At 36.2% G+C, this 18,911-nt stretch overlaps 1 protein-coding gene across 5 annotated transcripts in view; it reads left to right on the top strand.

Moving 5' to 3' along the window:
- SOX5 (SRY-box transcription factor 5) overlaps nucleotides 1-18,911 on the top strand; it is a 1,090,517-nt gene that overhangs the window by 1,003,646 nt on the left and 67,960 nt on the right. For all 5 annotated transcript variants that reach the window (XM_061125136.1, XM_061125135.1, XM_061125134.1 and 2 more), the window contains one exon: nucleotides 2,757-2,903. In XM_061125136.1, coding sequence (XP_060981119.1) covers nucleotides 2,757-2,903 — 147 coding nt within the window. The remainder of the gene's footprint in view (nucleotides 1-2,756; nucleotides 2,904-18,911) is intronic.

Genomic DNA, 18,911 nt, shown 5'->3' with positions numbered 1-18,911 from the left:
TTATACTTATACTTGTATTTTTAATAATAGTTTTAATACTTCCTGGAAGTTTTGAATCTTTCTATAGTGATTGATGTTTAAACATTTAATCACCATTTATGAGTGATTAATCATCTATTTAATTAAATAATAGGCATTATTCTTTAAATACTCTGCAATAATTTTGTAATGATCAAATTTAAATTTTGAGTAACCAATTTGTTCACAATTTTGTTTTTAGCTACAGAGGTTAAAATATCCCATGTCATTTTTGTAATTACTAAACAATCTTATATTTTTGTGTGTACTAAACCTGTAATATGTGTTGTGAACTTCTAGAAGTAATTGCCACTGTAATTTTAAAGATAAGGATACCATTTACAGTACAATGTGAAATTTGCAATGTGTTTTACAGTTAGCCAGCCAGTATTTTAAAATACATATATTTTAAAATTCAGTACACTGGGAAAATTTTAATTTGTAGAGTGATATCCTGGGATATTGGTTATTTTCTTAATAGCTTCAAAACCAGTTCAGGATGATGACAGAAGAAATTAATTTCTGAATTGCAAAACTTAATACATAGGTTTTTAACATAAGTGTGGGAAATGAGTCATTTCTGATACTTTGAAAATGGTAAACTCCCAGTCATCATCAATTCAGTTCAGTCGCTCAGTCGTGTCCAACTCTTTGTGACCCCATGGACTGCAGTGCACCAGGCCTCCCTGTCCATCACCAACTCCCAGAGTTTACTCAAACTCATGTCCATTGCATCAGTGATGCCATTCAACCATCTCATCCTCTGCCGTCCCCTTCTCCTCCCGCCTTCAATCTTTCCCAGCATCAGGGTCTTTTCAAATAAGTCAGTCATCATATTTGACATCATATCCTTTTACTTTTGAGGTAATCTATTAAAAAGTGAGAGTTGCTCAGTCATGTCCGTCTCTTTGCTGCCCCATGGTCTATATAGAGTCCATGGAATTCTCTAGGCCAGAATACTGGAGTGGGTAGCCTTTCCCTTCTCCAGGGGATCTTCCCAACCAGGGATCGAACCCAGGTCTCCTACATTGCAGGCAAATATTTTACCAGCTGAGCCACAAGGGAAGACCAAGAACATTGGAGTGGGTAGCCTATCCGTTCTCCAGCAGATCTTCCCAACCCAGGTATTGAACCACGGTCTAAACCAAAGTCGCTGAAAACTGAAAAAAATATAAATGTATTTTCATGTAAATAAATGCCAGTTCTCAGTTTTCATTATTTCATTTATAGAGAGACCCCACTTATCAGTCTCTGGTTTATCCTGAACAGTTTCAGTCTTTCATATTTCTTTCAGAGAAAAACCAAGATAATCCAGAGAACTATTTGACAGTACTCTTCCTTGAGAGCTTTTTCTTTAGCATCAAACTTTTTATTACAGAAGTTCTAGCTTGCATAGTAAAAGCTATCCAAGAACTCTTAAGACAAGTGAGAAATGAGAAATTGTGTTGTATTTTATACATATATAGACATACGTGTGTGTGTGTGTGTGTGTGTGTGTACTTATTTACTGGGTGCTTCCTTGCTGGCTCAGACAGTAAAGAATCTGCCTCCAGTGCAGGAGACAGGAGACCAGTGCAGATCTGGGTCGAGAGGATCCACTGGAAGAAGAAATAGCAGCCCACTGCAGTATTCTTGCCTGGAGAATTCTATGGACAGAGGAGCTTGGCAGGCTACAGTCCATGGGGTCACAAAAAGTCAGACACAACTGAGTGACTAACACACACATACTTATTTATTAATACTTATGTATATGTATATAGATAGTTGCTTCTTCAATCAGATTTTTTAACTTTCACAAACTGCTACATGGAGATGAAAAAGTGCTAACCACTACAATATTGTAAAGTAATTAGCCTCCAACTAATAAAAATAAATGAAAAAATAAATAAACATTTGATGTGACTCCTGAATCAAAAGCAACCTCCTTGTTTAAAGATACTACATGATATGGCTATAGTTTGCAAAATTTTCCCTTATTATTAAATTGATTTGTCAAAGAAATTTTGCTGGTTATTTAATAAGAAATATTATGTGATGGCTTAGTCAAAGAGTGTGCATTTTAGATAGTATTCCTTAAAACCCTAATCCTCAAGATTATCTCAAGTTTGTCTATGTTTATATATCAGCAAGTAAAGTGGCATTCTGACAAGCATCCAGTTAATTTTTATCAATGGAGGTAGACTGACCAAATAATGTTCTTCAAATAGTCTCCTTCCATTCCCTTCCACTGGCTTTTTTGTATTTCTGCACAAGTAATAATCAGAAAAAAGTTGTGACAGCTGTCCATTTCAGCAAGTCAAAGAAGGGAAATATACAGGGTTTCAACCAATAAGGATACTAAGAACATTACTTGGAGTATGAAGCTACATTCTTTTGTAACACACCATGTAAAATTTAAAAGAGTGGGGGAAAAGTTATTAATGAAATAACATGATATACAGTACCTCCACTGATGTTGATAAAGAGTAAATATGGATAATTGTTATTTCCTTTGAGTCCCTGGTTATACTGAAACTAAAATTCCTTATGTGTGATGTATGTCATTTCTCCCCTGAGAAGTAAGTCATGAAAGTTGAAGTGACAGTGTCTATCTTTAAATATTCTAAGGCAGTAAAGAAAAATACCCATAGGAAAAATACTGCATCTTATTATAGGATTATAGGTAATTTCTGAGAGGTGCATTTATTTCATGGCTGATAGTCCTTTTATTTTATTTTTTTTCTCTTTCTCTCCTGTAGCAGTTATATGCTGCCCAGCTAGCTGCAATGCAGGTATCTCCAGGAGGAAAGCTCCCAGGCGTATCCCAAGGCAACCTCGGTGCTGCTGTATCTCCTACCAGCATTCACACAGACAAGAGCACAAACAGCCCACCACCCAAAAGCAAGGTACCCCTTTGAAGAAGCTACATATTTTGGCATTTAGAGTTTGCTTTTTGTTCGATGACATGTACTGAATACCTATTATGTGCCAGTAACTGGGCGAAAGGCTAAATCTTCAAGGAAACGATGGTTAGTAGACTCAGTAAGGACTGTGTCCCTATAAATTCACTCACAGAACATTTAGCCACTCATTTATTCAATGAAAATGCATTGATAGCTGTAGTAGAAAATGTGAGTGATACAAATATTTAAAAGGTAATTGTGCTGTCACCAAAAATGTTATAGTCTTATAAAATAGATACCCATACTCTATGATATAAGGTCTTAGAAGGAGTTACAGGGGAAAATGTTAAGTTATTAGGACAAAGATATTATTAATACCTTCAGTGAGGGACCTGCAAAGATTGTCCCAAAGGAGAACTGAAATAGACCTTAAATATGAATATGATTAGGGCATAGCGAAAAAGTTTTATTTAAATATCAGTAACTGGTTATGTGATATAGTATAGGTCCAATTTCAAACATATTATCCAGCCAATTATTCAGCCAATTAGAAAGATAATGCTAATGTTAAAGGTAAGAGTATTTAGAAATAGTTTTGTTTTTAGGGTAAAGAAAGCATTTCCTGAGAGAACCTCGAAAAGGATCAGGGGAGTTTCAAATAATTTGTTTCTTGGCTCAAAAGAAAGAAGCAGAAAAATTAATTTTAACTTCTTCGTGACTTTTAAGCTCTTACCTAGATGATAGTATACGAATATATTAAACTTCCTGTGTAAAAAGAGTATCCATGAAGGAATTTTCTCAGACTTGCTCAGGGAAATATTCACACATATTTTCTAACACTTAGAAAATATTCAGTAGAAAACTTAACACAGTGAATTTACCCCCCGAAATAATGCTGTTGGTCTTTTGCTGAATTACCTAGAAAATTGCTTCTGCTCTTTATTTCAAGAATTCATCTTGAAATGTCTGAAAAATAATAGGATTAGAGTATTCACAACAATAGAAAAAATACACAGAGAAAAAAATTTAGAAATTTTTGAAAGAGAAAAAAAATCCTAGAATTTTTTAATCCTCCTCTAGTGCCCTGGCAGATGCTTTTCATAGTCAGTATATTAATCCAGAATAGAAATGGGGAACGAGAACTACTGGATTGGGAAAGTGTCCTCCAGCCTCCATCTTCCCAAATCCCCCAAGTCTGTTTTTTTATACTAATAGATAAATACATTGGGAATAATAACTCACCCTGGACAAGGACCTTAGACATGATTCACTAGCAACATGTACAAAGATAGAGTGGAAAATTATGTACTTGCTACTGTGATGTTAGGAAATATGAATAAGCCACTTTTATGAGCTTTTTCAGCTGTGTAATGGACCTTCCATGATCTGTGCTTGAGGTATACTTGAGGCATGATGTGCTTTTCTATATAATCACAGCAGAACATGTTTTTAAAACTTGGTAATGGTGACATTTATTAAATATAATTTAATTTTAAAGCAGTGATATCGTGGTGTCTCCATGGACAGTAGTTTCAATGTATTCCATGTACAGGCTCAATTCAGTTAGGGAGTTCAGTCACTTAGTCGTGTCCGACTCTTTACGACGCCATGGACTGCAGCACGCCAGGCATCCCTGTCCATCAGCAACTCCTGGAGCTTACTCAAACTCATGGCCATTGAGTCGGTGATGCCAGCCAACAATCTCATCCTCTGTCTTCCCTTTCTCCTCCTGCATTCAATCTTTCCCAGCCTTGGGTCTTTTCAAATGAGTTGGTTCTTTGCATTAGGTGGCCAAAGTATTGGAGTTTCAGCTTCAACATCAATCCTTCCAATGAACACCCAGGACTGATCTCTTTTAGGATGGGCTGGTTGGAACTCCTTGCAGTCTAAGGGACTCTCAAGAGTCTTCTCCAATACCACAATTCAAAAGCATCAATTCTTCAGCATTCAGATTTCTTTATAGTCCAACTCTCACATCCATACGTGACTACTGGAAAAACCATAGTTTGACTAGATGGACCTTTGTTGGCAAAGTAATGTCTCTGCTTTTTAATATGCTTTATAGGTTAGTCATAATTTTTCTTCCAAGGAGCAAGCATCTTTTTAATTTCATTACTGCAGTAACCATCTGCAGTGATTTTGGAGCCCAATAAAATAAAGTCAGCCACTGTTTCCAGTGTTTCCCCATTTATTTGCCATGAATTGATGGGCCCAGATGCCATGATCTTAGTTTTCTGAATGTTGAGTTTTAAGCCAATTCTCACCCTCCTTGATCACTTTTATCAAGAGGCTCTTTAGTTTTTCTTCACTTTCTGCCATAAGGGTGCTATCATCTGCATATCTGAGGTTATTGATGTTTCTCCTGGCAGTCTTGATTCCAGCTTGTGCTTCTTCCAGCCCAGCATTTCTCATGATGTACTCTGCATATAGCTTAAATAAGCAGGGTGACAATATGCAGCCTTGACATACTCCTTTCCTGATTTGAAACCAGTCTGTTGTTCCGTGTCCAGTTCTAACTGTTGTTTTGACCCGCATACAGTTTTCTCAGGAGGCAGGTCAGGTGGTGTGGTATTCCCATCTCTTGAACAGTTTTCCACAGTTTATTGTGATCCACACAGTCAAAGGCTTTGTTATAGCCAATAAAGCAGAAATAGATGTTTTTCTGGAACTCTCTTGCTTTTTCGATGATCCAACAGATGTTGGCAATTTGATCTCTGATCCCCCTGCCTTTTCTAAATCCAGCTTGAACATCTGGAAGTTCACGGTTCACATACTGTTGAAGCCTCACTTGGAGAATTTTGAGCATTGTTTTGCTAGTGTGTGAGGTGAGTGCAATTGTGCGGTAGTTTGAGCATTCTTTGGCATTGCCTTTCTTTGGGATTAGAGTGAAAACGGACCTTTTCCAGTCCTGTGGCCACTGCTGAGTTTTCCAAATTTGCTGGCATATTGAGTGCAGCACTTTCACAACGTCATCTTTTAGGATTTGAAATAGCTCAACTGGAATTCCATCACCTCCACTAGCTTTGTTCGTAGTGATGCTTCCTAAGGCCCACTTGACTTCGCATTCCAGGATATCTGGCTCTAGGTCAGTGACCACACCATCATAATCATCTGGGTCATGAATATCTTTTTTTCGAATAGTTCTGTGTATTCTTGCCACCTCTTCTTAATATATTCTGCTTCTATTAGCTCCATACCATTTCTGTCCTTTATTGTGCCCATCTTTGCATGAAATGTTCCCTCAGTATCTCTAATTTTCTTGAAGAGATCTCTAGTCTTTTACATTCTATTGTTTCCTCTATTTCTTTGCACTGATCACTGAGGAAGGCTTTCTTATCTCTCCTTGCTATTCTTTGGAACTCTGCATTCAAATGGGTATATCTTTCCTTTTCTCTTTTACTTTTTGCTTTTCTTTTCACAGCTATTTGTAAGGCCTCCTCAGACAACCATTTTGCCTTTTTACATTTCTTTTTCTTAGTGATGGTCTTGATTCCTGTGTCCTGTTCAATGTAACAAACCTCCGTCCATAGTTCTTCAGGCACTCTGACTATCAGATCTAATCCCTTAAATCTATTTGTCATTCCCACTGTATAATTGTAAGGGATGTGATTTAGGTCATACCAGAATGGTCTAGTGGTTTTCCCTACTTTCTCAATTTAAGTCTGAATTTGGCAATAGGGAGTTCATAATCTGAGCCACAGTCAGCTCCTGGTCTTATTTTTGCTGACTGTATAGAGCTTCTCCATCTTTGGCTTCAAAGAATATAATCAACAGAAAATTGGATTAAAGATTTACTGAGCACCAAAGAATTGATGCTTTTGAACTGTGGTGTTGGAGAAGACTCTTGAGAGTCCCTTGGACTGCAAGGAGATCCAACCAGTCCATACTAAGGAGATCAGTTCTAGGTTTTCATTGGAAGGACTGATGTTGAAGCTGAAACTCCAATACTTTGGCCACTTGATGCAAAGAGCTGACTCATTTGAAAAGACCCTGATGCTGGGAAAGATTGAGGGCAGGAGGAAAAGGGGACGACAGAGGATGAGATGGTTGGATGGCATCACCGACTCAATGGACATGAGTTTGGGTAGGCTCCGGGAGTTGTTGATGTACAGGGAGGCCTGGCGTGCTGAGGTTCATGGGGTCACAAAGAGTCGGACACGACTGAGAGACTGAACTGAACTGAGCATGGCCCCGCCCATCAGAACAAGACCCAGCTTCCCCCTCAGTCAGTCTCTCCCATCAGGAAGCTTCCATAAGCCTCTTATCCTTCTCCATCAGAGGACAGACAGAATGAAAACCACAATCACAGTAAACTAACCAGTCTGATCACATGGACCACAGCCTTGTCTAACTCAGTGAAACTATGAGTCATGCCACAAAGGGCTACTCAAGACAGATGGGTCATGGTAGAGAGTTTTGACAAAACATGGTCCCCTGGAGAAGGGAACTGCAAACCACTTCAGTATTCTTGACTTGAGAGCCCTATGAACAGTATGAAAAGGCAAAATGATGGGACACTGAAAGATGAACTCCCCAGGACAGTAGGTACCCAATATGCTACTGGAGATCAGTGGAGAAATAACTCCAGAAAGAATGAAGGGATGGAGTCAAAGCAAAAACAATACCCAGTTGTGGATGTGACTGGTGATGGAAGTAAAGTCCAATGCTGTAAAGAGCAATATTGAATAAGAACCTGGAATGTTAGGTCCATCAGTCAAGGCAAATTGGAAGTGGACAGACAGGAGATGGCAAGACTGAACATCAACATTTTAGGAATCAGCGCACTAAAATGGACTGGAAAGGGTGAATTTAACTCAGATGACCATTATATCTACTACCGCGGGCAAGAATCCCTTAGAAGAAATGGAGTAGCCCTCGTAGTCAACAAAGGAGCCTGAAATGCTGTACTTGGATGCAATCTCAAAAATGACAGAGTGATATCTGTTTGTTTCCAAGACAAACCATTCGATATCACAGTAATCCAAGTCTATGCCCCAACCAGTAATGCTTAAAAAGCTGAAGTTGAACGGTTCTGTGAAGATCTACAAGACATTCTAGAACTAACACACAAAAAAGATGTCCTTTTCATTATAGGGGACTGGAATGCAAAAGTAGGAAGTCAAGAAATATCTGGAGTAACAGGCAAATTTGGACTTGGAATACAGAATGAAGTAGGGCAAAGGCTACTAGAGTTTTGCCAGGAGAACGCACTGGTCATAGCAAACACTCTCTTCCAACAACACAAGAGAAGGCTCTACACATGTATAGGCTAACACTGAGAAAAATAAATATCTGTAGCAGCATAGTCATTGTCACACACAAATAACTCTCTGAGGTATTATTCTAGATTTTTCCCCCATGATTTATTAATGTGATTTCACATCGTGGTTCATAATGATGCTTTACATTGGGGCATTTCATTTTATCACTTTAGAGTACATAGTTCACTTGTAAAGAACTGATGGGTTTTTCTTGGCCACTAGGTAACTTTTTATCATTGATACTGAGTGTTGTGTGCTCATTCATGTCCAACTCTTTGTGACCCCATGGACTGTAGCCCACCAAATATCTTCTCCTCAGATCCCTAAATAGAATAATCGTGAAGTTTTTTAATGACAGTCAGCCTCATTTGTTTATGCGTGTATTTATTTACTCATTCATTTATTCATTCATTCAAAGGTTTATTGAGCAGTTGCTGTGACACTTCCTTAGGTAAACCATGCCAAATATAAAAGTGACATAAAGCTTGCCAAGATGAAGGCACTGTTTTATGAGGTATATGGTTTCAGACATTCATAGAACTCCACAGATTGGATGCGAAGTTTGATTGTTCCAGTAATGTTAGAATTCTGCCATATTGTACAGCTTCAAGTACCTCCCTTTATTTAGTGCTACTGAAAAAGTGGATTGTGTTTCTATAGCTATGATTATATACTGTTTAAAAAAATATATTTATACTTTGTCACTTAATTTCACTTCTGGAAAATTAGCCTTCATGAATTTTCTATCATACAAAGTTTAAGAAAGGAGTTGAAGTTGTATTTCTTACCACTTGCAATTATTTTAAAGTACATAAAAATTTTAACCCAGGAGAAAGTGCCTCTTTTTAAATAACAACCACAATTTAATAAAAATATGTCTGTTCTTTGCTCCGTTTCCTCTAGTATACTGTTTACACCCATTCTTATTGTCAGAAAAGATGTCTTAAATATGCTTGTGTTTTAGCTCAGCAGTAAAGTTTAGTGGGTTAAAAATTACCAGAGCAATAAGTATTACTACTGTCATTTTAATGAAGAACATGACTAAAAAAATACAAGCAACAATAAATAAAGAGGATGCATTTCAATACATGAATTCTGTTTCTTAGAGACTGGAATTGACATTTATACATAGCATAATAAACATTTTGCCTTCACAGAGCCGTTTCACTTTAATATAACAGTTATCATTTATTACTACATATAAATATATTTTGAAACAGTCAATCCTGAGTGTCCGGAGGGCATTTTCTGTGTGTTTTATTGGTGGATTTTCACATGTGTCTTATTGTAAAATTGAATTATTTTACTAAATAGCTTTGTGTTATCTGCCTTCCTACCTGGCATAAAGCAGACATAAAGCTTTTATTGTTTGGAACTATAGAATCATAAGCCACATCCAGGTGATGATGTAAGGAAAATAGTCTTATTGGCAGCTGTCAAAAATCAACCGCGTGCTATGGGTTTGCTTCCCTGCCCTTCTTCCTAGGTGTGCCTTTGACTCACAACTCCAGAGAAGGACACAAACAAAACTTATTTGCAATTTGCAAAAAAAAATGGAAGGGGGGAATCAAAAGGAAGGGGCTCCAAAAGGCTGTAAAATTGTGCAGCATGAGTCCTCTGATGCATGCTGTTTTCAATCTGCTGTGCGCCAGTTGGAGGCTTGGGGAGTGTGTGCGCGCGCGAGAAAGGATAATGCTGAGAAATGATAGAGTGGCTGTGACCTCCAAGCTCAGCCTGGAAATCCAAGACATTGATTTCACTTAGCATTCCTGCTGAGAAATCTGGCGGAGTTCAGTTGTAATAAAAGAACAAGATTCTGTTCTAATGGTAATGGCGTATGACAGACATATCACTTTGTCTGTCCTCAGCACCAGAGAGAGGAGAATTGGAGAAAGGTCACCTGACCTTCCTGGGGTGTTGTACCAGTGCTGTGCTAAGCTTTGAACTGCCGCCTAGGAACATAATTATTTATAATATTAAATGATAAAGAAACCTTTAGAGGACTCACAGTGACCCTTTAGAAACTGCGAGCAGGAAGTGTATCCCGTAAATGCGAAAACACGAAAAGAAATCTGCTCTCTTCAAACACTGCATTGGAAAACTTGGATAGCATTGCTGGTTGAGTTATATGTCTTTAAACTTACTATTTGGAACTGTTTTCATTAATGCCCGACATACTGTCATTGCTTCACGTTTCCTTATTATTTTATGCCTTGATTTTATTATTCACAAAGACGAGATTCTTTTTTTTCATAATGTATTTTGCCAAACATTGAAAAATTAAGGTCTTCGGCAGGTTTTTAAAATTTCTCAGATGTTACATCTTTCTTAAAACATTTGTCTCTTTAGCACTCATTTAATTTTTTTCTTCCTGGATCCTATTCCAAGACTAATTTTTTTATATTTAGTTCTTCAGAGATATTCTCTTAGCTCATGTGTATCCTCCCAGCTGAGTCTAGAGCTAAATATTGGTTTAAAAAAACATCGAAAGTATGAACTCTTGAACTTGTATATATGAGAGATCCAGTTTAAAGAAAATTTTAGAAATAATTCTGTTTCTCATATTCAGGAATATTATTTAGTCATAGTATTGTTTAGCACTATTGGTCCTTGAATCTCATAGGCAGCATTGCTGCTCTAAATCTGCTTATATTCCTCAACAAATGTTTAAACTGATTTGTTTATAGTTTAGCGTTCTGCCATAGAATAGGTAAAATTTATTCAGTGCATTTTTGTCATGTATTTTGTGCCACATATTTATTTGTTTTAATGGTTTTCTGCATTGTTTGCTGCAGTTTTTTAGGAAACCTTGATAGCCTTTCTTTTGTGATAGTAATCGATCTCTTGATAATATTTGTTTGGTAAAAATAAATTATTTCTCTTAAAAATAGCAGAATCAATACCAGCCTTAAAATAGTTATCAAAGGATGAAAAGTATTTTTAGCTGGTTTCACATGCAACTCACACAATTGTTGGTAATGAATACGCTTGCAAATTCCACGTTAGCAAGAAATCCTCATATGTTATAGCTGTGCTAACCATCTGAACTTCACATTTTAAGTGTTTTGCTATTGCAGAAGTAGCCACCTCTTGGGAAAAAATTTAAGTGCATCTTGTAAATACTATGAAATGTCTCTTGGTGCTTGATGAAAACTTATATGTTGCCTGCAGCTAACCAAAAGTAGTTAGTTTGAAAAGCTGATGACAAGAGAGAATTCCTGGGTGCTTTTCTTTTAACCTTGCTCTGACCCTAGTCATACCCCTGGTCACAGCTGTGTCCCTGTCAATGACAAGAGCTCATAGATTGTCCAAATCAATTTTTTTTGTTCTTTTCAAATACTTCTGGCAGTGATGTTCCCATTTGCTCAGCAGTAGCACCTGGGAGTCATGTCAGGGAGAAGAAATATTTTTCCAACAACCAGAAAAGGCCGTAGCCAGCTGACCAGACACAATCAGATCCTTTCAGGGGCAATATCCTTATACAGATTGCTTCAGATTCTGAAGTAAGAAGTAGTGCTACATTTTTATCTTATCCTCTTTCACAGACACCAAAATGAAGATCTTTTCTGGTTTGGTAGCCAGGTGCTTATGTTAGTAATGTCAGGAGGGCCATGACTGCTCTTAGAGCACTTAGTTTTTGCTGTAATGGTACCAATCACATAATTTCATGCTATCAAGTAAGCATTTTATCAGTACACACTGATCTACAGGGTAGAATTTTGTAGTACTTTAATACTATGAGTCACAAACTGTGGTACACATACACACAACATTACTTAGCAGTATATGCTGGCTATGAGAAATCAGAGGATAATCATGATTCATCTTAACTGAAAATTCTAATAGAAGATTTGGAAATGAAGTTTGTTTTGCCAACTTTGAGTCAGTGTTTTTTAACGCCAGTTGGGGGAAAGGTTGACTGCAAAAGTGACATAGTCTAACTACATCTAAGTCAAACCACCACCACACTAATGATGAAAACACTATTTTTAATATTTGACAAAAACATCCTTTCAAGATAAAGCAAAAGACATCAAAGAGATTTCATAACTTTGAAATCTACCAGGAAGTACTGAGGCCTCCACAGTAGTATTTCCATTGTGAAAACTCCAGAAAGCAATGCTCAGTATAATCATAACTTCAGTTAATATTTTTACATTTTATCTGGACATGAAGACTTTTTAGTAGCAGTAGCTGCCAAAGATATAATTTCAAATATGTGAAAAATCATAGAATACTGCCATATGACTTACTGTTTCCAGGTCAAGATCTCAAAGAATCATTACTTACTCTGCAGGGCTAGAACTGGCTTCCAAATACAGTTATTTCTAAGTAACCCACAGTACTTAAATAGCACTAATCAAAGAGGCGCTTCCATTTATCTATACGCATGCTCAGTCATTTCAGTCATGTCTGACTTTTTGCAACCCTATGGATTGTAGCCTGCCAGGCTCCTCTGTCCATGGGATTCTCCAGGCAAGAATACTGGAGTGGGTTGCCATGCCCTCCCGCAGGGGATATTCCCAACCCAGGGATCAAACCTGGGTCTCTTGTATTGCAGGCGGGTTCTTTTCTGCTGAGCCACTGTGGAGGCCCAGTTATCTATATATGTAAGATCAAATATAAAACCACTGATTCCTCCTGAAACTGCTAGACCTGGTACTTTTGTAGATTTCATTTCTCCTGAAACTTCAGAACAGAACTGGAATGTTAGCCTCAGCTAATTATAACCACATTTAAATTGGCCATTTTCTATTCTTATGCTTTAAACACTGTCTGGCATATCAATTAAATGCTAGAATCTAACACCTTGCTCCATTCAGCTGCTTTGTGCCTTGTTGGATAGTTATTGAACACCTGCTCCTTCCCCCATATCTCAGTATCTATGAAATAGCAATTTTATGAGCCTTTGAGATGTGCTATGGATGTGTCACACTCAAGAGGTGAGTTCATTTGAGAAGAATCACCCCATAGAGTTAAACTGTAAATGTGGCCCATTATCATTATTATCATCACTTCCTGGGTGGGACGTATTTATAGTGGGTCTAACATAGTCACCCTGTCATTTTAAATAAAATAGTTTTCTTCTTGTGGCCCCTTGTTGCTAAACTGGAATATGTTAAATGAAGTGTTATCAGTGGAACCCCTGTGATCAGCCTCCTCCTTTCCTTTTCATCTGTATTCAGTTGACAGGAATCTCAAACAGCTAGGTACTTAGAGGCTGTTCTGAGCGCTGTGGTGTTAAATGTCCAAGTAGGTCATTTGGTGATATATTCTTATGACTCAGAAGCGGGGGGTGGGGGGCACTCACATGTGTAACATAAAAATTATAAAACAAAGAGACAGAGTAGTTACAATGCTGACATTTTTTTTAAAGGCAAAATATACAGAGGGATTTAGGTAATGTCCTTTGAATTCAACTGGCCTGGCCTGTGTTCCCCAGTATACCGATTCTGTTTTGACAGAACCTTGTCTGGAACACAGCAACCGGCTCTCATGAGCCACGTCAAAGCTTTTCAATAAGGCAAACCATGGGAGAGGCAAGAGGATATTGAGCATGTGTGGACATAGGAAGATCCACAGAATCACAGTTTTTAGGTGGAAGTTGCCCTCTAAAATAGATCCAACCCAGTGCAGATTCATCATCCAAAAAGCTAAAGGTTGAAAGCATTTTAATGTTAGAAGCAGGCAGTCAAAACCTAAATATACAGGGAAGAAAAACAGAACAACGTGAAAGGATGTCCCTGTAATGGGTGGTGTCTAGGACAACATCAATAAACATCAATACGTCAGACTGAGAAAGTGAAAGTGCTACTTCTGTAGTTATCTTTCCTTTTAGGGAATCATTTATAATTTGGGCTTCCTAAAACTTTCTCCAAATCAGTTAAATCCTTTCTTTTCTACCCTAAATTATTGATCAGTACTTCATTTGAGCTCTTGATTATTGACCCCTTTTCATCCCTTTAAATGTTTGAATAGAGAATTGAGAAGTAAAGCTGTGGAGGACTACCATAAACCTCAGATTTGATTCACTTGCATTCCTTCTACTTACTCATTCTTTCCTATTGGCAAAATAGGAAGAATTTTAGTAGTCTGTTTAACACAGATGCCCCAAAGTAGGGATTTGTTTTCTACATGGCAACAAATATTTAGTCTTATTTAGATTGATGGAAAATAAAGTATATACATATTTTTTGTTAAATTTTATTAATAGGTTTTTCTCTAGAGAAAATAAAACATTCCATTAACATTTTTGAATATTATAAAATAGATCATAGAAAGAAAACAATACAGTAATTGAACAGATGTAAATGTAGAAATCAACAAAATAAAGAGATATAACCTTCTAAACTAAAGGCGGACAAGTTCAAAACCCAAAGTATGCAAAGTTGTCTTTATTTAACAAAGGGCATTGATGTTTTATTTATAGAATTAGGGAAGCTTAAGTAAGAAGGAAGTTCAGAAAGTATCCAGTCCAGCATACAATAACTCAGTCTCAAGGTTACTTTCCCTCTGCCTAGTCTGTTCCTGTGACAGAGGGAGTCCACCACTCCAGGAGGTAGTGTTATTTTATTCAGGGTAACTCTTAATGTCAAAATATTCTTATTGAAGTATAACTTTAATCAGCTTTCCAGGATTTCAAATTATGCTCTCACTGAATGACAATTGTATTTGTTAATAAAGTAATAGAAAACCCAATCCAAGCTGGATTAAGCAAAAAGGAAATATATTCACATTTAAAAAAAAAAAAGGTTATTCTGACTTTAGGTATGGTTTAATTAGGAGCCCAAACACTTGGAAATGTTTTTCAGCCATTAGCTCTGTTCTTTTCTCATTCTTCAAAGCTCTGTCCCCTTTTAGTGTTCTGTAGCACCCTATGCTTACATCTACTACTCATTGATTCAGCAAATACTAGTTTATGCCTGTCATGTGCCAAGTTCAGTTCAAGGCAGAACTATAGCTACTACAGCTATGAACAGGACAGTTTGTCTTCTTAAGATTTTTCAGTTGAATGGGAAGTGATAAACTGTGAGCAATTAAACAGATAATTTCATATACTGGTAAGTGCTGTGAAGAAAATAAAACATGGTAAAAAAAAAGTGCCAAGGGACAGCAAGGTGATCTCCTTGAGACACAGCTTATAGGGAAGTCTTCTCTGAGACCTAAACCATGAGAAGGAGAGTACCTACAAAGGTCTGGGGGGAAAGATATTCCAAACAGGAGGAAGAGCAATTTAAGGGACCCTAATATATGAGTGAGGTTGACAAATTCATGGTTTAGAAAATAGGCTGGGGTAGTTGCCAGGGGAGCACTAGTGGTAAAGAATCCACCTGCCAATGCAGGAGATTCAGGAGATGCAGGTTCAGTCCTTGGGTCGGGAAGATCCCCTGGAGAAGGAAATGGCAACCCACTCCAGTATTCTTGCCTGGAGAATCCCATGGACAGAGGAGCCTAGCGGGCTATAGTCCATACGATCGCAAAGAGTCAGACAAGTCCAAGCAACTAACACCTTCACTTTTCACTTTCTTTTTCATACTAGTGCTCAGTAGAGTTTTAGAATTGTAATTTTACTTAAAGTCTTTTGAATAGGTTAACAAGTCACATAAGAAAACAGACCCTAATTTCTAATCAGATTTTTACTTTTGACATTTGCTTTTTAAATTTTGATTTTTACCCCAAACTTTATAACCCAGTGTGGTTTCGATGATCTGCCAAGTACAACAGACTTTTAGCTCTCTTTTTAAAAAATCAGTGAAAAATGTGCTATAGTTTTAAAGCAATTACAACAGGGTAGTTTTAAAATTATGAGTAGCATTATTTTCATCACTGAAATAAACTTGCAGTCTCCTGATTGAGGATTTTTGAGAGGACAGCATTCTTTCAAAATCTCTCTCTCTCTCTCTCTCTCTCTATATATATATATATATATATATTTGCCTTTCTTCCTTCTTCCCCTCTCTCTCTTCCCCTCCTCCCTTCTCCCTTTCTCCAGCTATAGCTTTATAAAAGTCACAATTTTTGTCATATAAACATACAGTGCCACCCACTTAACAACAGCTTTCGTAAAGTTTATGTAAAACTTCTGTAAATAATGCGATTATTTTCTTGTTAAAAATCATTAAACGACCTATTTAAGCGTGTGCATTCATGATACACTTAAAATCCTATGTTTTACTTATACTGAGTTTACATACAAAGTTCTAATGTATCTATTTTATTGTATTATATTCCATAAAGTAAGATTCCTTTTTAATTATACTTCTTTTCACATTTTCTCAGGCACATACAATATGGTAGTGGTATTGAACAAAGTTAACTTAAGGAGAAATAGGGACTATTTTAATCCAAAATATAAAAAATTATAAAATAGTGGATTTCTCCATCATCTTTCTTATAGTTTCTCATTTCTTCTAATAATCAACTAAAGAACACAGTCATTCTTAATTATGGTTTTTTGAATAAAGAGAAGAAAAAATGTGTAACTTGACTAGTATTAAGTGTGGGGAAAAAATACCTTCATCAGATGCACAGTGAGTAGTATAATTCACACTATGAATTATTGTCTAGAGTCTGCTTAATATAATCAAAGGAGTTTGCAAGCATACAGTCCGTATCTCACGTATCTTTGTTTGAGACAGAGGGGATACAGAATAGAATTCAAAATATAAAACAGCTCTCTTTTTTTTTTTGAAATGGGAAATAATCTTTTAATTATTTTACCTGAAAATATATTTGAAATTTTTTTCTATAGTGAAATAAGAATTTTGCTCATGAAAATTTTAATCAGAAATATTACATTTGAAAAGTACATTCTTAATGGCTCAGAATATTGAACATTCCTAAGAACTTGTTTAACAAAATGCTGCTTGGAAAGCAGCATGCCTAAAAATGCAAGTGAAGTATGAAAAGCTGGCAATTTTCCTTAACCTAAATCATGTCCTAATGTGTCCTCAGGTTCTCGTGGGAAGAATGTACCCCTTTCCTAGTCCTGGATCTCCTTGTAGATAATATAATTAGATGCTTCTTAGAATTCTACCTCCACCTTCCCCCACCCTGGCCCCCGTGTGCTTGAGGACTTACAATTGCAATGTCCCACAACTTTCAGCTCTTGTACTTGCAACTATAGATTAGATGAAAACATTGGGTTGAGTTTCTAAGAACCCAGACATTCATCCTTTATGATTTTGGTTTTTTCAAAAGAATAAGGATTAGATCTCTAAATTTCAAGAAAATGAAGATCAGAATTCTCATTTTAGATTTTATTTTACCAAGTAATATGAAAGAAAAAAAATGTATACTTAAATTTTAAAAAATACATGTTCCCCAAAATTGTTTATGAATAACAGAAAACACTAAAAGCCTTACATTTTCATAAAACCACAAAATATTTTTATTAAAGCTCTGTTAGAGATGTTTGCAAGACCAATTATCAATGAAATTCTGTATGAGACTTTCATTTAAATTGAATCTCCCAATAGCCAAAAAGTCTTATTTTTTCTATAATCAGAACTGTTATGGTTTGTTGTACAATTTTGATGATTTCTGGCAGTGTAGAGGTTTGGTAAATAGGAGAAAAAGAAATGGAGACTAAAAATAGAAAGGATGAAATACTGCAAAAAAAAAAAATTGTCTTGTGGTATTTCCAGTAATACTTAACATAAGGAAAAAAATTTGTTTTGTGAAGTATGTACAAAAGCATTATGACAGCAGTAGGAATGTCCTTAAATAGGTACAGATTTTTATTTTCTGTACTTCCCCATGCAACTCTTTTGAGGATCAGAGTTTCATTTTAAGTCTGCAGGAGCTCAACAGTCAGGTCAATCCTATATAAATACAGGGCAGGACAAAAATTTTGGGTCAAGCGATGGAATTTTTAGTGCCAGTTTTCATGCAAATAGTGCTGTCATTTATCTAAAAAAATGATAAGTTCTCATTCAGTTTTAAGAGAACCTCTGGGTAATTTTTGTTTGATTTGATTTTGCTTGTCTTTTTCTATTAGCATACATACGAATTGCAGTGAGCTTAAATTCTGATCTGTTATACCTGGGACTGTAATTCACGGACTTGCAACAAACTAAGTGAAGGAAATATCAATTCCATAAGATTAATTGTTTTAGAAACACTCTCTTTACCCATTGAGTTTTAAGTGGCTGATCCATAATGTGCACTCAATAAATGTTTACTAGATTAAATGTTTATAGTATGTAACCCGATCTTAATATGAATTGCCACCTTAGTTGTCACTATTTGTGATATAGTATTCACTATATGTCAGTTTTTGCAATTAAAAGTATTAGTATGTTATCTAAGATAATATATCTGTAAGTTTTTTTTTTTAATTTAGTTACATGTTTTGTAGCTATTGTCAGATAAACTTGTGGGCTTTTGTTGTAACCAAGTTATTTTCTAGAATTCTAGACATATAAAATAGAACATTAAGAAATGTAATGAGACAAAAATATTAACTTTTAAAAAAATGTTCTTTCAAAATATATTTAAATCCTGGTTTTAAAAACAAGATCCACTTAGAATAAACAGTAAAATATGGTTTATCCTAGATGAAATATCTTCTAGTGAGAAAATAGGAATGGGAATATGTTCCTTTGGAAAGAGACGTACTCCAAGCAATAGACTTGATGTTTCTCTTGAAACAATGCTATATGTTTGTTCACTGGTTTATATGATTTTTTAAAAATTTGTGTAATGACTGTTATTCATAGATGAGGTTTCTAAAGTCACTTTTAGAAGC

This window comes from Dama dama, chromosome 22 (genome assembly GCF_033118175.1).
Source record: "Dama dama isolate Ldn47 chromosome 22, ASM3311817v1, whole genome shotgun sequence".
Taxonomy (NCBI): domain Eukaryota; kingdom Metazoa; phylum Chordata; class Mammalia; order Artiodactyla; family Cervidae; genus Dama; species Dama dama.
The sequence above is the reverse complement of the archived record's forward strand: the minus strand, read 5'-3'. Positions and strand labels throughout refer to the sequence as shown.